The 20806-nt window shown below is 41.7% G+C and overlaps 1 protein-coding gene across 3 annotated transcripts; it reads right to left on the reverse strand.

Moving 5' to 3' along the window:
* On the reverse strand, positions 1-20806 carry carhsp1 (calcium regulated heat stable protein 1). 3 transcript variants are annotated; one of them, XM_069149848.1, is made up of 6 exons: positions 20638-20806; positions 14676-14758; positions 4635-4799; positions 3405-3513; positions 1871-1993; positions 1-840 (listed from the first exon to the last, which is right to left on the reverse strand). In XM_069149848.1, the coding sequence occupies exons 3-6, from the start codon at positions 4714-4716 to the stop codon at positions 678-680; spliced, it is 477 nt and encodes a 158-aa protein (XP_069005949.1). In that variant the 5' UTR covers positions 4717-4799; positions 14676-14758; positions 20638-20806; the 3' UTR covers positions 1-677. The 3 variants fall into 3 exon arrangements, with proteins under 3 accessions (XP_069005949.1, XP_069005948.1, XP_069005950.1); XM_069149847.1 differs by lacking the exon at positions 14676-14758; XM_069149849.1 differs by lacking the exons at positions 14676-14758; positions 20638-20806 and adding an exon at positions 11978-12077.

A 20806-nucleotide genomic window follows, 5' to 3' on the forward strand; every position in this document is an offset into this window, starting at 1 on the left:
TACCAGTTTAAAAATGATTTAATTCACTTCTATGGCCACCCAAACATGACCAAATACACATGATTGATTGATATAATTAGGCACAAATAGAGCTGTAAGATCTCTGGGTAGAAGTAGGCACACACAGTTTACCTGGGAAATAACCTTCTGGTGCTGCAACCATATCTGTGACCACAGCTGGTTTTCCCCCCAGATGCTGCAAAGTTGTGCAAGTTGTCTGTCATAAAGCAAAATTCCCAAATGCATCTCAGTCCAATTTCAAACAATGTGCTATCAAATTTAAACACAGGGCTCTAAAATGCAAAGCAAAAAAAAACCTACAGGGAAGTAGTTCCATGATAAACATCTCTTCCACAGAAATCAGAAATCTATTCAAATATCACTCAAACCTTTGTTTGACAAAACATAGTTATCTACTGTGTTTACTGAGAAAGGCTGAGGAAGCCGCCCACATGAGTCAGTTAAGAGCTTGTCGAGAATTAGACCTTTACCCACCACCACAGAGTTTTAAACAAAAGTCTCCCACTCTGACCCCGATAAAGCCCTTCAAGCCCGCTCCCCCAATCATCAGCCAGTATTCCCTTTAACCATCCCTCCCAGTTTTCTTTATTTAAAATACTTTCCTTCCACCACCTGCCTCGGCCTCGCCCCCCCCCTGTACCCGCGAGGGTCAGTGCTCAGCTGTTGATGACGTGTCCTGCCCAGGTCTCGTGTTTGGTTCCTGGGTTGAGATGGGTGATGGTCACTTCCACCGCCTGCACCTTCTCGTATTTGGGAGGGATGGAGCACACCTTGTAGCTCATCTCGTCGCCTTCCACCGGCACGTACTCTCCCTCGATGCTGGAGAGGAGGAAAGGAAAGAAATGACAATTTACAAAAGCAGTGGAAGCAAAGAGCAAGTATGGCATGTTGTAGTGATGTACTGAAGTCTTTCATTTCTTCAATCCTATTTAGTGCAGGAGTAACTGCGCATGTTTATTCAGATACTCTTTTTCACATGCACAGTGTTGTTTCGGGATAACAGCAGCACTGATGGGGAAAAAAGAAAGAGTTTATTTTCCAGCCAATTAAAGCAGCAACATAAACTCAGCAGCAGAGGTTTGCTGGTTGTGTGTGGTTCTGCTGCTAATATTTTCAAGTAGAGTTTGCCCATGAAGTGCCCATTTGACTGCAAAACAGTAAAGTGGTGGAGTGAACTGTTAAACAATGAGCTGAAATTCACTTTAAATCTCTGTGAAGATGAAGGCAGCAGCAGGAAGTATTGTATTGTGGTCAGAGTTTTTTTTTTACACACACACACACACACACACACACACACACACACACACACACACACACACACACACACACACACACACAAACAGCCTTTTGGCTGGTTGGAGAAGAACACGTGTCCAAACCGACTCTAGAAGGAAGACTTTGTGAACTATTTAACCGTGTCCTGTTCTAAAGTATACATTGTGCTGCTTTTTTTCCCCCACCCCTGTGTGTGCGTAGGTGTTTAAGTGTGTGTGCATGTGTGCACTAGCGACGTCACTGTGTTTTAAGCCTGTCGGTGATAACAAAGGCACTGTGGTGAAGGTCATCAGATATTCTGTTGTCCTCCTACACACTCCTGCAGCTGCCGCCAAGCCCTGTGTGTGTGTGTGTGTGTGTGTGTGTGTGTGTGTGTGTGTGTGTGTGTGTGTGTGTGTGTGTGCATGTGTTTCCCCTGTACACCTACACACAGCCGTGACATTGCTCAATGTCAGTAATTAAAACCAAAGCAGCCCTCTCACACTTCATCAGTGACAAAGAGGAAAAACCCACTCACCAGTTCAACCACTGTGTGAGTGCTCATTCACAACCGCCAATCCCACCACACACTTACTCTGAGATGTGGACAAAGATGTCTCTGCCCCCGTCCGATGGCGTGATGAAGCCGTGGCCTTTGGAGCGGGAAAAATATTTACACACGCCAGAAAACAGAGGACCCTCCGACGCACGAGCCGTCCTAAACAGAGAGAGCGAAACAGACGAAGGCACGGAGGAAGAGGACGAGAGAAACAACAGCGAAGTGATCAAGAGTGACCAACTTGGTCCAAATCAACTCTGAGCCACTTGATGAGTTAGCAGATTCAGAGTCTTTTCTTTTATGTCATAACTTGGAATCATATGGCAGTTTAACTAACAAATAATTTGTCATGTAGTTTTTACATTAACAAGGAAGGGAAGTTCTTATATTTTCAAATAAAAATAGAACTCCTTTCAGCAAAATTAATTCATTAGCTTTTTTAATCAAAGAACTACATATTTTGGACTGATGATGTACTCGGGCGTCTCCTGCCAATAAAAGCAGTAGAAGTGCTCCCACTCGGAGTCATTTAACATTTTCTATTGAAGAAATTCATTGGATTTTTACTTCTAGAAGCAAGGGCATCCAAAATACCTATTTGGATACGTGTTTCTGCCCTCCGATGAATTAAAAGTGCAACATTCACTTTCTTTTCAGCTGTGTTACAGGTTGGTGGAGATCAACCTGTAAGGGAAATATTTACTGTATGTTCATCAGCTAGTCTCTAATTTTGTCCGCTGTTTACCGGAGCCTTTCTCCTGTGAAACAGCTGCAATTAGTTTTAATTAAAGCAAAAACAATGTGCTAAAAAAAAAAAGGCTCAAACTATGCTCAGATCTGAGGATAGTTTGAGAGACCATTTGATCAACTGTATACAGTATATAGAAATATTGATAAGTGCGGCTTTAAGAACTTAGGAGAACACAGAGACCCCGACCTCATTATGGATTTTGTTATACACATCATCAGTAATGTAAGCGTGCGCCGCCTTTTGTTTCCAGCAATCACGTCTCATACATGTATACATGCCTTCCAACATATCCCTTGGAATACACAACAAGCAGGCAAATGACTACTGTTGAAATGAGTTGTGTCAAAATAAGAGTTTTTAAATATGAAAAAACTTGGAGCAGTTTCTGTTTATAATCAGCAATACTTCTCCCAAAGAAAAAGCTTCCTGCGCTGGCTGGAAGTTCCCACACGAGATGACGGGATGTCACTGTCCACGGATCGTTTCATTGCTTCCACACGAGTGCTCACTAAACGGGGTCATCCGACATGCTCTAAAGGGTCCTTTCCCTGGATCTGAAAAAACTGATTAAGTCAGAGTGTCCGACAGGAAACAGTCGAACAGTTTGCCTCTGTTTTGTTCAACAGATTTTCTATCTGTAAATAATGCATTCAACCAGATTGACTTACAATGCTGCAAACATAGCATAATATTAAATACCGTTTTATCTCATTTAGATCTACAGTGTGTGTGTGTGTGTGTGTGTGTGTGTGTGTGTGTGTGTGTGTGTGTGTGCGCGCGTGCGTGCGTGTGTGTGTGCGTGTGCGTTTGTGTCCTTACGCTGAGCAGGTCCTGTTTCTGCGTGTAGGCAGAGGGCTGGGGATGAGGTAGCCTCTCATGGGGGAAGGCGAGCGGTCTCTATGTCTGCAGGCTGGAGGCTGCAGGGACTCTTATGGGACAAAAGAACAGTGTGTTACATCATAACAAATATCACACCTCATTACGGTACGTCACTGTCGGTTCCAGTACTACACCTCCCTACACCGGGTACCACTGTGGGACAGCGGAGGGACTGAGCACGTGCATTGATAACATTTTACAGCTTGATTGTCTTATATATGTAGTAATATCCCAGTTTATGTCCGAGGGGCAGAAACACTCTCTCTAGCTTTAAGGTTAGACTCAAAACTTTCCTTTTTGCAAAAGCTTATAGTTCGGGCCGGCTCAGGTGGCCCTGAACCATCCTGCAGTTATGCTGTTATAGGCCCAGCCGCTGGGGGACACTGAGCTTCTTTCCTCTCACTCTTTAGCTCTCTGTAGACTCATATCTCACCATCACGTCATTAACTTCATGCTTTTTCTCTCCCATAGTTTCTGCTTATTGTCCGTTGCCTCTCCATTCAGTTCCCTCGCTCACGTAGTTTTCTGTTCTTTATTTTTGCAGATGTCCCAGCCATGGAGCTGCATGGCTCTGCTCTGCTGGATTAAGTTACCGCTGATGCAACATATCCAACTGCTGCTTTACGTTACAGACGTTCAACTGGTGAAGCATCTCTTGTGTTTTACAGAGTAACGGGACAAGCAGAAGCAGCCACAGTGAGCTGTCAGGTGAAGAGGTGCAGACGACAAGCTGTACAGCTCCGACTCCTAAAGCAAGGTCAGCGAGGCGTGACACAAAAAGACTAATTTCTAGTCTTTCGAAGGACACACTACTTATTCTGACAAAGCAGCTGCTCAAAAGGTGGCTCAAGTATGAAACAGCACTTGTTTTGACCACTTATAATATTTAATCAACAGGACTGAAAAAAGTGGTCAAAATGGAGACATCTGAGGCCAAGATAGTCTGAATTTTATTAACTTCTGTGGCCTCCAAATGTCCTGGTTTCAACTTTTCAACAAAATTCAACTTGATAGCATCTTTTATGCCGTCTGGCTGAGGTTTTTTCCAACTTCAATATTACAGGACACTGCTATTCATTGTGTTAAATCAGTGGACTGCCTCTTTAAGACAGACGGTGCTGTATGTGTTGTCAACAGTCTAAAAGTTCCTAAAAAAATATATGTCTTTACCTGGAGAACGTGGAGATCCCGCAGAGGGCAGCGGAGGGGTCACAGGTCGAGCCCCCTGGATGGGCGTGGCCTGGGAGGACATGATGAAAGACGCAGAGCCAAAGGGTGGGGAGGAAGGAAGGGGGTGTCACTCAAACGTTGGCACAGCAAAGCTTGTTGAAAAACCTGGGGAGAAGATAATAGGAGAAGATTTAGAGTTGTCACACAAACAACACATTTATTACTGTCTGCTTAAGACATGAACACAGACACACACACACACACACACACACACACACACACACACACACACACACACACACACACACACACACACACACACACACACACACACACACACGTGTTAGAGTGTCACTCTGAGCCAGGTATAATTTCAAAGCACTTTTGTTTCAGTCCCTCAAAGAATATAATCTTTTCAAATTTACCTCCTGAAGCACAGACACACACACACACACACTGAAAGCCCTCATTTCCACAGCAACAATAATTTGAGGACAGGTCGATGACACTGCGACCCATCAGAGATGGAGAAGGAGAACAGTCCCCTTATTCACCTCGGCCCGGGGGCTTACATCATCGGTTGTTACATCACCTTAGCCATCTTAACCAATTAGGGAGAGGCAGAGAAGAAAACCTCCATTGATTTCTCCTTTCCATTACGGGGAAAAACACTGGGGACGGTAACACAAATATAAGAAAAGGATACAATGACAGAGGCACAAGAAGAGAAGTTCAGTGCCTGGATTCAATGTCAGTGTTACTACAGTTGTTAAGAAATAAGGGAGAAGCAGATTTTCCATTTTCCAGGCTACCAAACGCGGCATTTAATACTATTACAGGTGAATCCAATTAATAGAAATTTAAAGCTGCATTAACTAATATTTTTACACCTCTAGTGGATCAAATGACAAACCCAAAGCAAATTATAACACAATTCTTTAGGTCTGCCCAGCTGAGCGCTCTAGCTTCTTTTAGCTCCTTGTTTTGGTTATCTGGCCCACAAACTTTGCCCTCAGCAAAATCTCAGCAGAAAACATTTTTCTGTAAAGTTCTAGTAAAAATCCCTTTAAACTACATGTTCAACACCAAACAGCAGATTAACAAAGTTGGTGGCTAGTTGGTGAAGAGGGTGACGCATTTAGCTGCTATAATATTCATGTTTTTCCATAAGGAGTTGGTGGGACCGACTTAGTTTTTCCAGGCAGATCAGGGAAAGACTTTCTACAGTCAAAAAGGGTGGTTGTGCCATAAACAAAGAACGGAGGAATAATGTAACTTCAGCTTTTTCTTTTTTTCCCCCCTTGGTTTTAACATTAACAGTAAAATATTTAGCTAATAATTCCCAGGGCCCAACTGGCCAAAAAAATAAATAAATCGATAAATGCAGCTTTTGGTTAAATATTTCTAGGAAACGAATAGTTAAATGATCATTTTAACAAAGCAAAGAGTGAGCAAAGAGAGATTGTGAACACTTCTAAAAAGGTACATGAAACCTTAATATCTTTGTTATTTACAAACAAATAATTACTGCTGTGTAGTTTTAGTTTAGTTTTTGCTTTAGGGATTATATCAGTTTTAGTTTGTCGGTCAGTCCACCGTACTGATCCAGACATATCTCAACAACTGTTTGGTGGATTGTCATGACATTGTGCGGACATACTGGACCACCCAGACGATGAATCCTACCAACTTTGGAAATTGAATTAGTCTAATAACTTTTTCAGACTAAACACCTGTAACATTAACATTCACATCTGCCTCGGCCGCGCTTCACAGAGGCCGAACTACAGCCCCACAGAGCTGCTAGCACGCTTTGAATTGTTTTTGATTATTAATGCTCCGTGTAAATTCTTTGTCAAACTGTGGTCTGACTATAGGGCTAAACTGAAGAGGCAATAAAGTGTGCAATACAACAACAGAGAACCTCTGTGACTTCCTGTGGGTGTCAGGTAACGGACAGAAAACAGCCCTGATAAGAAAACAGGCACAATAACCGACAGGCAGATGAAGGCTGCTTGCTTGTTTTGATGGATTATCTAACACAGTGGAATCTGGTTTTTGTACTGGAAAAGGATGATTAATAGATATTGAAGGGCAGAAAAACAACCACCAATAACTTCAACTGGAACAACTGTGTGCAGACGAGACAGACATATCTGTCTAAATCTGCTTCCAGATGTTAACGGGCTCTTTGAAGATCTGCAGATGCACAGCTAATTTCCGGGTTTCTTATCTCTGCGTGGGAGTTTTATCAAATCTACAGCACATGTATATTTTATCTGGGAAGGTTTGATCAGCGCACAGCTACTTGTTTATCATTCATTCTACGGGGGACACACACACACTGGCGAGCAGAGGTCTGAATATACACACAGTACATACACAGTTTCCAACCCGAGAGAGCAGTGAGCATGGCGTCGGATCCATCTTGACTCAATAGATGAGAAGTTAATGCAATCAGGACAGCACGCATCCTTCATGACCATGACCGACCATCAACACACACTTGCAAACATTTTTCGATCTTCTGTTTACTGGGACATAGGAAACACCCTCCAGAAAAAAAACCTGACCTAAATTCATTAAAAGGTGTAGAAAGAAAGAAAGTAGCTTCTCCAGAACCCCTGCAGGGAAGCAGGGAGGGTCTATAGAAGGACATGAGAGGGAAATGAAGCAGAAAAGTAGCAGATAAGGATGAGATATTGGCCTGAGGGAGGTTTGGAAAACATGATAAGGTGAGGACAGATTTAGCCTGCAAAATCTTCACTTCAGGCTGCTGTTAAAGGGCCACAATCACGGTTTTTGACTGCCTGCAACACCGTTGTTTTAACTCCTCAGGACAATTTCTGCAGCACACGGTACGTTTTCAGGTTGCGTTTGATTTCAGCTGATCCACGAAAACCAACTTGAAACTTGCAGTACGATGCTTTGCTCACTGTCTTTGGTGGTGCACGCAAGGGTACTGACTTTAAAAAGGTTTGGCATTCATAAGCTCTATGCTTTTCAGAATCTTAAAGCAAACCAAACCTGAAACCATTAAGGCTGCAACCATCACTTTTTTCCATTGGTGATTAATCTCTTGATTATTTTATTGGTAAGTGTGTTATGATTTCCCAGATTCCACAGTGCTAACTTCCAGTCCCTTGTTATATGACCACTAGTCCAAACATTCAAAGATATTCTGTTTACTTTGTATGACAACAAGAGGCAAACTTCAGGAGTTTTGCACCTTTGCTTAAAAAGGATTGTAATCATTAAAAGATTGTCAAATCTCTATTTCAAACTGTCAAAACAAAAATTTTCTAGCAACTGACACATCCAACTCATTATTCAATATGTATCATTGCCAGTTAACATTTATCATATTAGCTGGCTTCATCCTCTCTGTTGGGCTCTGTAGAAGGGTTTGGGTCTCAGACTCATGGACGAACACTGAATCCTCTTTGGGTAACAAGTATAGCTGGCTCTCATTACAGTTTGAAAAGTGACAGTTTAATTCCTTATTAAGTATTTCATTTTCATCGGTTGCCATGACAAAGTGTCATTTGTCAAAGTCACAAGACAAAAGAATAATCGGGCATGCTAGAGACTCTGCTGTGCTGACACAGCCGTTGTTTGAGCTAAATGCTAATGTGCTCACAATGTTTAAATGCTGCCGTTTAGCATGCAGTGATGTGCAGTAATTCATTTCTTTTGATTTCTTGTGAAGATAACGTAATATGCCTATTTTTCAGTAGGGCAAGGGGCTATAAGTTAAAATGTAGTAATTACATAATTGTAGTAATGATGTAATTTCTACATTTTAAACTAATTGGAGTAATGCTCCATTACTCTGACATGTTATCAGCTGGTTTTAGTGTCCTCCCAGAAGCTAACACTAGATGGAGGGTTGATAACAGCTCGTTTTATCAGGAATCAGAGCAGCCTTCAGTTCTGATACAATTAGCTTAATGCAGAGGAGAGTTGAGGGAAGGAGCCTCTGACCAAACAGAACATTCAGCCAAGACACACGCACACGCACACGCATGTTAAGGAAACTCATAGAGAACGGTTTTAAAACACAATTCCTGTGAGATGAGACCTATTGCTGACAGCTTCAGTTTTCCACTGTGATTATGGTCTGGACATAATGTTCACCTTAACATTCGCTCAGCCACTCTCAAGGGCAGACCGAATCAGTGACCGGTGTCAGTGGTTAAGTGTGATGACGTGGATGTCAAATGTTATTTTCTAAACGTAGCTGACCCCAGACCTGTCTATTCATCCAGTGAATTTGGGTCTGGTATCACCCGGCGAATAGATAAGATGGAAAGTTACAAATCTGTGATGAGAATGCAGCAGGCTTCTACCAGAATACAGCAATGCTGCTGACTGGGTGTCTAACATGCGTGTAGAGGCATGCAGAAAAAGCATGATGAGGCATACGTGTGTGTGTGTGTGTGTGTGTGTGTGTGTGTGTGTGTGTGGGTGTGTTGTATCTTAAGAGGCTCGACTGCAGTGCCTGGTAAAGATGTAATCAAAACTATAAGGAGATAAAGCGCATTTGGCCAGGTTTGGGCTGACATTTAGAATCATTCTTTCAAAAAAGGAAGGGCTGTTAATGCATGACTAAATAGTCTTTTAGTATATACGTGTATGCAGCTACAGTCATGTAAAAATGTAATTACATCCCATGAAAACCATTTGTCTTTTTTGACATTAGAATAAGCAAGCATTTTATCCACTTTAATACAGTAGTGAAATAAAGTTGCTATGCTGAGGAACAAGTAACACCTCAAGGAAAATTATCTTTTTCAATAATTCATTCAACAAAAATATCAAAAGATGTAATTCTGTGGAAAAAGTAAGCTCACCCTTGGCCTCAGAAGGCACTCACGCCCCTCATGTGATTTGCATAATTGTCCGCTAGTCTCTGACCACTGCTTGGTGAAATTTTTGACAACTCTTTCAATTTCTGACACGGGATTTGAATATGGACATTTTTCTATCCCTCCATGTCTTCTTTTGAACTAATTACTTGTTTAATTTGCTAAGTGCGTTTGGGAACATTATCCTGAAAGGTCCACTCCTTGTTCAACTTGAACTTTCAGACAGATTACCTCACATTATCTTCAAGCACTGATGCAGAATTCATAGTTGAATCAATGACTGCAAGCTGCCCAGTCCCCGAGGTAGCGAAGCAACCCCAAACCATAACATTTCAACCACCATCTTCACAGTTGGTATGAAATCCTTGTCATGAAAAGTTGTCTTTGGTCTGTGCCAGATATGTCAACAGTTAGAGGCCTAATAATAACACTATCATAAAGTGAAATCATCACCTACTGCCGATGGTCGCTTAGCCAGTCAACGTCAAATAGTACAACACGAGTTATCTGCTATTTCTTTGGTCAGTTCCAACTTTGGCTGACTATTCTCATGTTAACGAGTGACTATGTCCATATATGAGGCTCAGAAGTTCCCTTTGATATGAATATATAAAGTCAGGTTTGAGTTGTCTGCCTGAACTCTAGTAACAGTATCTATAAAATATCAGATCCAGCAAATCAGTGGTTCTGGGGCTTTCTGAAAAACCAAACAAATAACTTCTTTTCTTTGTAATTTCCTCTGTATAAACAGAGCGTTGACCATCTTTCTGTCCCCCGTACAAATACAAACAGTAGCCAACACTCTTTGTCATTCTCTCTTGTCACGCACAGCTCTAGATTAAACCTGTGTCCTATGGAATTTTCCATGACAGTTCTCTGGATAACAGGCCACTGAGAGACCCTGCTGATTCAGCAAATACCAATCCACTGGGATGCAACACACACACGCGCGCACGCACGCACGCACGCACACACACACACACACACACACACACACACACACACACACACACACACAATGCATTCCGTAGCCCCTTACCCTTGCTTTAACCATCACAACTAAATGCCTAATCTTAACCCTTCCCTTACCCTAAACTCTAACAATTAAAACCAAGTCTTCACCCTCAAAAAGCATACCTTCCCCACAGGGAGCTCGATTTTTGTTCCCACAGTGGCACGATTATCCAAGTCTACCCACAAACACACTTGCTCATGCACATGTGCGCACATAGATTCGTACATTAACACATGCGCACCTCTGAAACGGCAGGATAAGACACGAACCACGCAGACTCCAGGTTTCATGGTGGCACCCTCTATGAGATTAGACACATTCATCTAGAGCTGCACTCACAGAGACAGCAATCTCGATAGTGTCTTTGACATTACATCAGCAAGTGCAGCATGTAAAGTATTGCTTATCTGTGATAATGAGTTCCTGTCCTAACCACTCAAGAGTCAGGACAACACGTTCATAGATATTATCTGCCGGACAGGTTTTTTTTCCTGCTTGTAGCAATTACAGCAAGGTACAAAAAAAAAAAAAGTAGAAAGGGGAAGAATTGGATGAACTGATAAATACAGTGATAATTTTGTTCTTCCTATGCGGAGAATAATTTACTAGACCACTAGATCTTCATCATACTTTGTGTCTCCTTGTCTGAAAGTGGTATAATTAACACATCATATGTCAGTTAGTAGATACACATAAATCCAAATCGTAAAATTGCAGTTTTATGGGGATTTTCTGCAGCAGTAACTTCCTTTGGACGGAGACCGGTTGGCAGTTTCTGCCTGTGTTATGCCAAGAGGACTTAAGCCACAGCATATACTTTATATTTCCACCATTGCATCACAACACTCCGTGCCGACCCACGTTATTGCTTGACTAGGTTGACCATGGCTTGTCTGTAATGAGGCATCTTGATTAAATATTTCATGAAGTTATTTGTGATGCACTACAATAAATGTTTTGGCCTTTGGTGAAATCAAACTATTGAATCCTGAGGAGCAGAAAGTTCTGTTCCCTCGGAACACCTGACTTCTTACGGCTGGAGGAGGACGGACAAAATACACAAGCGGGAAGAGAAGACAACTGACAACAGTCACAGACCAGGAAAAACAGAAGCATATAATAAGTGCACAGGTTATCCGATTTTGAGTTCAATTCTTTTTCTGGCAACATCAACCTCAAATATAATCAGCCGGCCTTTTGGCAAATCCAAACGCAAGAAAAAAGAAACGGGGTAAGAAAAAAAATGCTGTTGTCTTTGCACAACCATCATCTGAAACTGAAAAGTAGTAATTACGGCTAAGACAGGCTAAGACATGTGCCGAAGGTATCAGGGTGCACACCTGCAAACATCAGATCTCTCCCATACGGATTACACATTTCAATTACCAAGAGACAAATCACACAAAAGGACAGATGTGTTAAAGTGGAGAAAAAAATAGAAGTGGCAAAACGGGACAAACTTTTAACGAGGTCAGTGTCTTTGTCTGCTTCTCCATTTCTCTCCTCTGATGCTCGTCTTTTCCTTTCATCTTTTTCTTTTCCTCTATTATTTGTCTCTCTCAGCAGCTTCTTCACAGGTTCACTCCGGGGTAAAACAGAAAGGAGAGGAAATGTCAACGAGGACAAGATGACGGCAAAAGGAAAGAAAGCTTAAAATGAGGGACCTGCCTTTCTAAATGACGTTCGTGCCCCTTTAATATACTTCCTTATCGTAGATGGTGAGACTCAATGTGGCACCCTCACTTCAGCCCTAAAATAAAGAGCTGCTGCATTAAAGTGGACGGAGCTTCCGGGCCAGAAAATTTAGGCCAACTGCAATGCCACCGAGGGCCACAAGGGGTTGGCTCCAAAAAGGTTCAAGCTCCATTGACTCCCATTCAACTTCTCTTATGAAACACAAAGTCGATGCATTTGTTCCACGAGTCATTATTGTGTCATTCGCTCCTTCTTATTCATTTTCTAAAAGGTCAATCTGAAAATAATCCTATCATTAATTAGATAAGGCATTTTTGGGGGCGTGTGTGTGTTTGATTGACAGGCCTGTGGTGTCAGGTTCCTGCTATCGATGGGAGGGGCGTGGTGTCTTCGGGTTCCTAATCAGATCGAGTCAGATCCACCGCTCGCTCGTCCAAAAACGGTTACTTCTGGTTCACAAACCGATGAGTGACGTCACCGTTGGTTACCACTTGGCTAACATCAAGCGTAGGGGTGCAAATAAGAAAACACTCCATTACGGATTTATCGGAATTATTTATGCTCAGTCGACCGTTTGATAGAAAATATCCAAAAATAGTTCAAATCCACAGAAGAACTTATCTCACAGCTTGTCGCGTCTGTCCCACTGAGTTAAAGTGAACGGACGCTGACATTAACCACAGTCACATTACTGTTATCACTGTGGACCGATGGCGGTCCGGTCGGTGTGGCGTCTCAGCGATTTAGCAGTTGAAATGAACGACGTGGACGAGGCCACTCGTTGAAGACCTGCATGCGCCGAAGGAGAAAAACGAGACAATCTGCTTCAGACGCGTTACGCAACCCGTGTGGAGGACAGAAGGAAGAAAGCATTTACCTTCAACACAAACAGCCTATTATATTAGGCTTTCTGTGCTTTGAAGTCAGCGTGGGTGTGTGTGTGTGTGTGTGTGTGTTTCTCTCTTTCCCTTTATGTGTGTGCGCAAGGCCAAATGTGATATGCTTGTGTGACTGCAAAAGATGGTCTCGATCCTACAATTTGATGACTCAGCTGCCACTGTGCGTCAATGCAGTGTCTCCCGTGTCAATAACATGCACAGACTGATGAGGGCTGAGCTCACGCTGCTGTCGGCAATCGGCAGCCTCCCGTTCACACGAGGAGCCGCGCGTCCATTTGCACGTGAGCTTCTGGCTTTTTCCAGATTTCAAACTCATACATTCGGCGTACCGTCTCGCCTACTTTGAACGTGATGTATCAGCATCGAACAGGACCGAGTCTAAAACAACGCTCACAGCTTTGTGACGCCGCACTTCATCAGGACAACGATGGGACGTCGATGTGAACAGTTCTCACGTGTACAATGTTAATCGGTTTAGTGAGCTAGTTGCTTGTATGTGCTACTTAGCTGAGGGTGATGAACGTGCAGTTTTACAGGTATTTTGTGGTAAAAAAAAATATTTTTTGAAAAATATAAATTTAAATGATGGATGTTTTTTTTTTAAATTTTTAAACGATGTACCAAATGAAGATGTGAAAATAATGTGGCAATGTGAAAATTGGTTGCTTGTACCGAGAGAATTATCAACACAATCCTCGGCTCCCTCCGCGGCTTAAGCAGCCTCATCATAACGGTAAAAAAAAGTTCCAACAATCTCCGCTGCACTAACCAACTTTAGTTGAATTCAAAACACTTCTTGTCATTTCATTTGGGGTTTCTGAAATTTTGGTTTGAAGTGAGAGGTTCTGTTGGAAAATGATATTATCACGCTCTTTGGATCACGATCAGAGTTCAGCAGTTACACTGATCTTTTTGGTCAGCTTAATGTTACCTAAAAAACCCATAAAAACTATGTTTTGTGAGGCCTTCAGGGCCCCAATCTTTGTGTGTCTTGTCTATCAGGATGATTCATTTTGTGCATAAAAATCAAACAAAAGGAGTTCATTTGAATGGATTTATTCATACAGATACTTGTGCCTTTGATTAAAGTATTTTTACCTCATCTTTTTTTTTTATCAACCTTTGAGCTCATGTTAATGGAAATCCTCTCACAAAGCTAAAATAATGTTGGCGCGCATTAAGAAACAAGCCTAATGTTGTAATTTATTATAGCTGTTCATTAACATGGTCTTCTATTATGAAATTGCAAACAGACACATATGTGCAGTCAGAGTCTCCACTCTGCTACTTTGATTCATCAGTTGTTTATCAGGCTGTCAGATTTCACCTGCATTGGTTGACAACAGCAATAAATGTATATGTATATGTAAGCTGATACCTTTGCTGTTGTTTAAGAATGACAACACGCATAATTCTTCGTTTGCTGTCGAAGGCACCCTCTGTGGCGTTTTTGACCACTAGCTGGGCAACCGAGCGATGTTTTTACAAATGGGTCCAACACGTATTTATAATTTTGCCACAACAAAATCCCACAAGGTAAATCCAGAGTTCTCCTTTCTCTCACCTGACTCTTTCCTTTCCCTTCAACTCCTCCTCGGTCTGCCCTTTCCTCGGGGCGTCACAACCTCAGCTGACGATCACCGCTTCCTGGATACGACAGGAAGAAAAGGAAGCGGCCGAGTTTCATCCTGTGTAATCACCGGAGAGGGGAAATTTTTTGCGGCTGTGCGTGATTTGACTTTTCGGGGGACTCACCTAAATGCCACACATGTTAAAAAAATAAAAAAATAAAAAAATCATATCGGTACGAGGTGTAATTAAAAAACGTTCTGGCTGCGCCCGTTGCGTGCAAATGGAGCATGGCAGCGTGACATGCATGTACCAAGGTGAAACAATAACTTGCGAGTGTGAATATTCAAAGTTACGCTGATGGACTAACATCAGCCACCAAGTTACACACGTTTTTGGGAAATCTGCAAAAAGAAAGTCTGAGACGTTTGTGGGGGGAAAAAAAACCATTTGAGGCAAAGGGTTTGAGCTCCCGTGTGACGGCACTTAGATTCACATCATCAGCTGAGTTTTAACTGCAAGAACTGAATGTAGAAGTATACACACCGTTGGATTTTTAGAGGTTTCGGAGATAATTAATTCAATTTCACATGTTTACATTTAGTTTCACGTTTCCTGAAATCCAATTTCAAAATAATACATTCAATTTCAAACTATGCCATTCGGATACAGTTTTATTCGGATTCGGATTCAGTTTTATAATGCAATAAAACATCAAGCAAATTCAAATTTTGCAACCCAAATTCAGCTTTTTTTTATGGAGTCATTGAAGGTGAGCAATTCAAATTCATATAGAAATAAAGCAAATTCTGTCTTGTAGTGACAAATATTTCTGCCCATATCTTTAGGCTTTGGGCCTTTTTCTCCCTCCTGTGGTACCAGCTCCCGGTTTGGGTTTGGGAGCCAGACACTCTCTCCACTTGTAAGATTAGGCAACAAATTATGTGATAAATCTTATCATCTCTTAGTCCTACTGCCTTAGGTCTGTTTTGTTTTTTTATATACTACTGTTTTGAATATCTTTTTTGGTATTAGTTTCTTTGCTGCGTGTTGTTTGGCCATGTTGCATGGTGATTTTACACTCTAAATAAAATTGGATTGAATTGAATTCCTGTTTTTTTGACTGATTGATAAATCAACTAAATGGGGGAAGTTTGAGTGGTAATCATCATTCAACTGTCGAACGAACAGTTTCTACTCTCTTGCACTCTCTTTGCACTGCATTAGACGGTGAAACTGAGGCCGTGGTGAACTACGTCAGACAAACAAGACGCTCTGAGGGAGGCAAATTGTTAAGCCTGCAATGAGATACTGAACCTGAAAATTAAAGGAAAATTGCATGTTTTGGCCCACTTACACGGCTATTTACCAACTGGTAAATTACACAGACCAGTGAACAGATAACGGTGAAGAAAACTTTGCAGTGAACCCATTTTCTTCAGTCAATGCTGTCTACCATCAGAGAACTCAGAAATCCTTTTTTTTTTTACATGTTGGTGAGGCAGAAAATGGTGAAATATGTTGGACACAAAAATCCTTTCTGATGATGATTTGGATGGAAAAACTTGATGTGATACTATTAATAGCACATCTACATTTGGCCGGTTAGACACTTGCAATAAATACATTAGTGCAAGTGATGTAAATTCCATCATCTGCCCAAGTTTCAAGTATTCAGGTAGACTTGGTTTGTTTTTATTTCAAAAACTCACATTTAAAATGTGAGTTTTTTCTTGGTCACCTCCCTGACTAAGGCCCTTCTCCCCCGATCGCACAGTTTGGCCGGGCAGCCAACTCTAGGAAGAGTCCTGGTGGTTCCAAACTTCTTCCATTTACGGATGATGGAGGCCACTGTGCTCATTGGGACCTTCAATGCTGCAGACATTTTTCTGTACCCTTCCCCAGATCTGTGCCTCGATACAATCCTGTCTCGGAGGTCTACAGACAATTCCTTGGACTTCATGGCTTGGTTTGTGCTCTGACATGCACTGTCAACTGTGGGACCTTATATAGACGGTGTGTGTCTTTCCAAATCATGTCCAATCAACTGAATTTACCACAGGTGGACTCCAATCAAGTTGTAGAAACATCTCAAGGATGATCAGTGGAAACAGGATGCACCTGAGCTCAATTTTGAGTGTAATGGCAAAGGCTGTGAATACTTATGTACATGTGGTTTTTTCATTTTTGATTTTTAATAGATTTGCAAAAATTTCAAAAAAAATTATTTCACGTTGTCATTATGGGGTATTGTGTGTAGAATTTTGAGGGGGAAAAAATGAATTTAATCCATTTTGGAATAAGGCTGTAATATAACAAAATGTGGAAAAAGTGAAGTGCTGTGAATACTTTCCGGATGCACTGTATGTTCGGCCATTGTGGCTAACTTTGCTTGTGCCAACGCAGAAACAGTCGTTTTCATTTCGATGATTATGAATTTATCGTTTTAATAATGCGCTACCTTGTTTGGTGATATCCCTTCACACACACACACACACACACACAAATCCTATAAATCCTATAAATATTCCCCAAAGTGTAACAATGAGTAATGTGGTGAGAAGCACAGATCTGCCTCCAGGAGCCATTCTAGTCATATTTCATTAATGCGAGTGGAATTTGCCCTTTCGGCAAACAGCAGGAAACAAATATATGCAGACAATAAACTCGCATGCATTGGGCTTGTGCACACATATATTCAGTTTACGGAGCTGAATGAACAAACATGGGCCACAACAACATAAATCACTCCCTTTTATCCCGTCTTATCTTCCTGCCTCACCTCCATATTTTCTCTCCAAACTTCCATTTAAATGTTTTCCTTTTTACAGTTCACTGGTTCTGGACAAACACACGGGCTTTGCCCAAAGCACAGTAATGTGCTGCTTTTAGAGCACTTTTATAGCGACAGTTTGTGTTTGTCCCTTTTCCTGTCTGAAGGGATGGCGACGCCCCACGTGCTCAAATCCAGCTCCATAAAAACAAATGCTTACCCTGGTTTTCTGTGAAAGAACTTGACTGGCCTGACTTCAAGTTCACCCAACGCCTTTAGAATTTGCGGGTACAGAGACTGCAAGCCGAGTTTTGTCACCCAGCAGTATCACTAATGTCATTGTGGCTGAATGAGAGAAAATCCCTGTAGCCACTGTCAGATAAATCAAATAAAAGTCTGAAACCAGAAGAGTGGCGCATGTTATAGCAGCAGATTCATTTAAGATGAATGGCCATGGTTTGGACTGAGGTGTTGAACTATCTCTAATGGTAATGATCAGGAGTCCACATACCTCTTCTATTCCCTCCATCTTCATCACTTCCTTTCACCTCTGCCTATCTCCTCCCTCGCCCTCTCGTTGTCAGTGTTTTTGGTTTTTTTTTTGCCAACGGCCAGCGCTCACAGGGGACTATTAGAGCTGATCATATTGAACAACAACATGCGAGGCATCACCACATGCTGCATCTCGCTCGGCACGGAAATCAGTAAAGTAGGCACCCTGAAAACAAACGTTTTAAGATTTGGCCTTTTTCTGAAGTGTCAAGTAAACCAGCTCAAACAATAACATGTAGCATATGAGCTGCCTGAAAGATATTCAGATACATTTGCTCCTATTACTGCTCAAAGAACATGCCTCTGCAATGCCGAGATGAAATGCCAACACCACACCGAGGCCCATATAGAACCGTGAGGCGGTGCGTGATTTAAGATACTATTCAAACTTGTTTTGGCTTTCGGTTCAGTTGTTATGGAGAAAAGACAATAATAGTTTGACTGACAGCAAAAAGCACTGTGCCAACATCCGTGCATATTCTAGATTTCTCAACTCTGCCCAAAATAAAAAAGTAGCTGCCCAAGAATGTTTGTAATTGGCTGGTTGTATTTGGTCTTCAGTTGTCAATACTGATGGTGCGTATAGTTACATATATACTAACTATAAGAAGGTATAGTCGTAACAATCAGTACGGTGAAAAGAGTAATCCTGTAATAGTAATGGACTCGTGAGTGACCTTGAAAAAAATAAAAGTAACAAATCAATCTATCACGACCAGAAATACTGCCTTTTTAATTACCCGTCAAGCTGGTACCTCCATTTTCCTAATATGCAACTCAACCACTGACAGTTCATTCGGTTATTTGTGCTTCCAGCCTCAAGCAGAGATTAGAGGCTGACTGGTGAAATCACTTCTTTCTCGCTCTACACAGATTTTGTTTTCGTTTTCGAGCTTGTCAGACACAACCAACGCCGATCTAATTGACATTACTCATGGCAAGTTATCAGTCTTCCTGTAGCTCCTTCGGGAGCCACTAAAGGCTTTGGATACTTTTTTTTAATTTATTATTGTACTCACCATCACAGTACAGACACGTACAATTTGTAATTTAAGTAACTTTAGTTTTTGAGCATGTTGCTGACTAATTGTCGAGGATTGGGAATGCACCTTAGAAAAACAATAGAAAAAACTCCTGGGGACAAATTTTGCAGACTCTTTGTGAAGCTCAATCGACAGAGACTTTTCAAAGCAGCAGTTTGATTGGCATCCGATGACGCAAACATTATAAACTCCTATAAACCAGAAAAATATTTTTTTGTTTACCACTCGCCTACTATTTTATGCACTTATGGACTCCGGGTACAGCATGGGATTGATTCTGATCTATTATTCCCAGCATGGGATGTTTTCTGCATTGCATTCTTGTCTGAAGCTGTAGGCTATCGTTCATGAATGACTTTCAAATTCGAGCAAACATTGATAAACCTTCATGTCAGGGAGGCAGCCACCAAATGTAATGTTTACCATGTTGTTATTTTAAATCATTTCTGTTAATATACTCCACATTAGCTGACTTAGAACTGTCTAGAAGAATTTTGTTGTTGTCTAAATCGGAGAGGATTTTCAAGACAGTACAAAGAGCGAACAATAAAATGGACCGAACATTTAGGCCTGCTGGAAGCATCCATATGAATTTCCAGCGTAGATTTGAGGCCATCTCACTTAAAGTGACAGAAAGTCTTGTCAGTCCTGAACACTTCTTAACAAGCTGCAACATACACTGATCCACCATACACTTGGGTTAATCTGTGGGAAGATCTGAAGAGGAAGGGGGCACCTTAATCTTTTCAAATCAGCCACATCCTGACTATGTGATCACAACTCCACCTCTATAGAAATCGGGACATTTTCAGACACAAACAAGCAAATTCACAAACATCCTTTGCCCACCACATCAGCTGATGTTTTTCCTTGTTACAACCAACAACAGTCCAGAATCAGGGCTCAAAACAAGGGCTTTCCCTCCACCTCTCCTCTCCTATGTGCCTCATGCACAATCATCCTGAGAGTTGCTGAAAGATATCTGGCAACATCCTGCAGCTCTTAAGCGCCCACAAAAACTCATCATCATCCCCACACTTCATTAGCTCAAAATGAGCGATGAGCGGGGTGGGAGTGGAAAAAAAAACAAAAAACCTTTTCAAGTCTGTGAATTAAAGCTTTTGTCTTTCATAACACACACGCGCGCGCGCGCACACACACACACACGCACACACATCATCGGCTCAGGTCCAGGTTTCTTATTTTGCTCCCTCCCAACCCACCCCTCAAGTAATTGAACGCCAGCTCGCGCCAGGAAAACAGAATCTGTAATGGAAATCAAGGAGTATGGAAATTCGTGATCTTAAGAAGTTTCAAAGAAAGAAAAAAAAAAACAAGTGACAATCTCAACAAGCTACCCCGTTTTCCACTTCGACCGCGAAACATACTTATTGACGTTATATGAACTGAATTCTTTGATTAAGATAACTTCCACTGAAACTTGACTGGAGGATTATTGAGTAGTGGACAAGTAAGACAATCAGAATACAGCATCAAACGAAGTGAACTAGCTCCTGCTGAAATTATGCGCGCGACGTTCATGAAGTAAACAGTTGGTTGTTTGTGAGTGTTTTCAGCGCATCACTCACCTTGTTGTCTCCAACCTCCGGACTGGAAAAAGAGCGTGCGACAGGTAAACAATAAAACTCTGAGGAGTTTAATTAAGTAGGTTATGTGTGTTCTCCGCTCCGCTGTGTTGGACGTGATAGGTATGAGCATCAGTTTCCAGGAGTCCAGCAAGCGTGAATACTTTCTATT

The sequence above is a fragment of the Embiotoca jacksoni genome, unplaced genomic scaffold (genome assembly GCF_022577435.1).
Source record: "Embiotoca jacksoni isolate LCO1_2020_lvr unplaced genomic scaffold, fEmbJac1.0.p SCAF_15, whole genome shotgun sequence".
Classification (NCBI taxonomy): Eukaryota; Metazoa; Chordata; class Actinopteri; family Embiotocidae; genus Embiotoca; species Embiotoca jacksoni.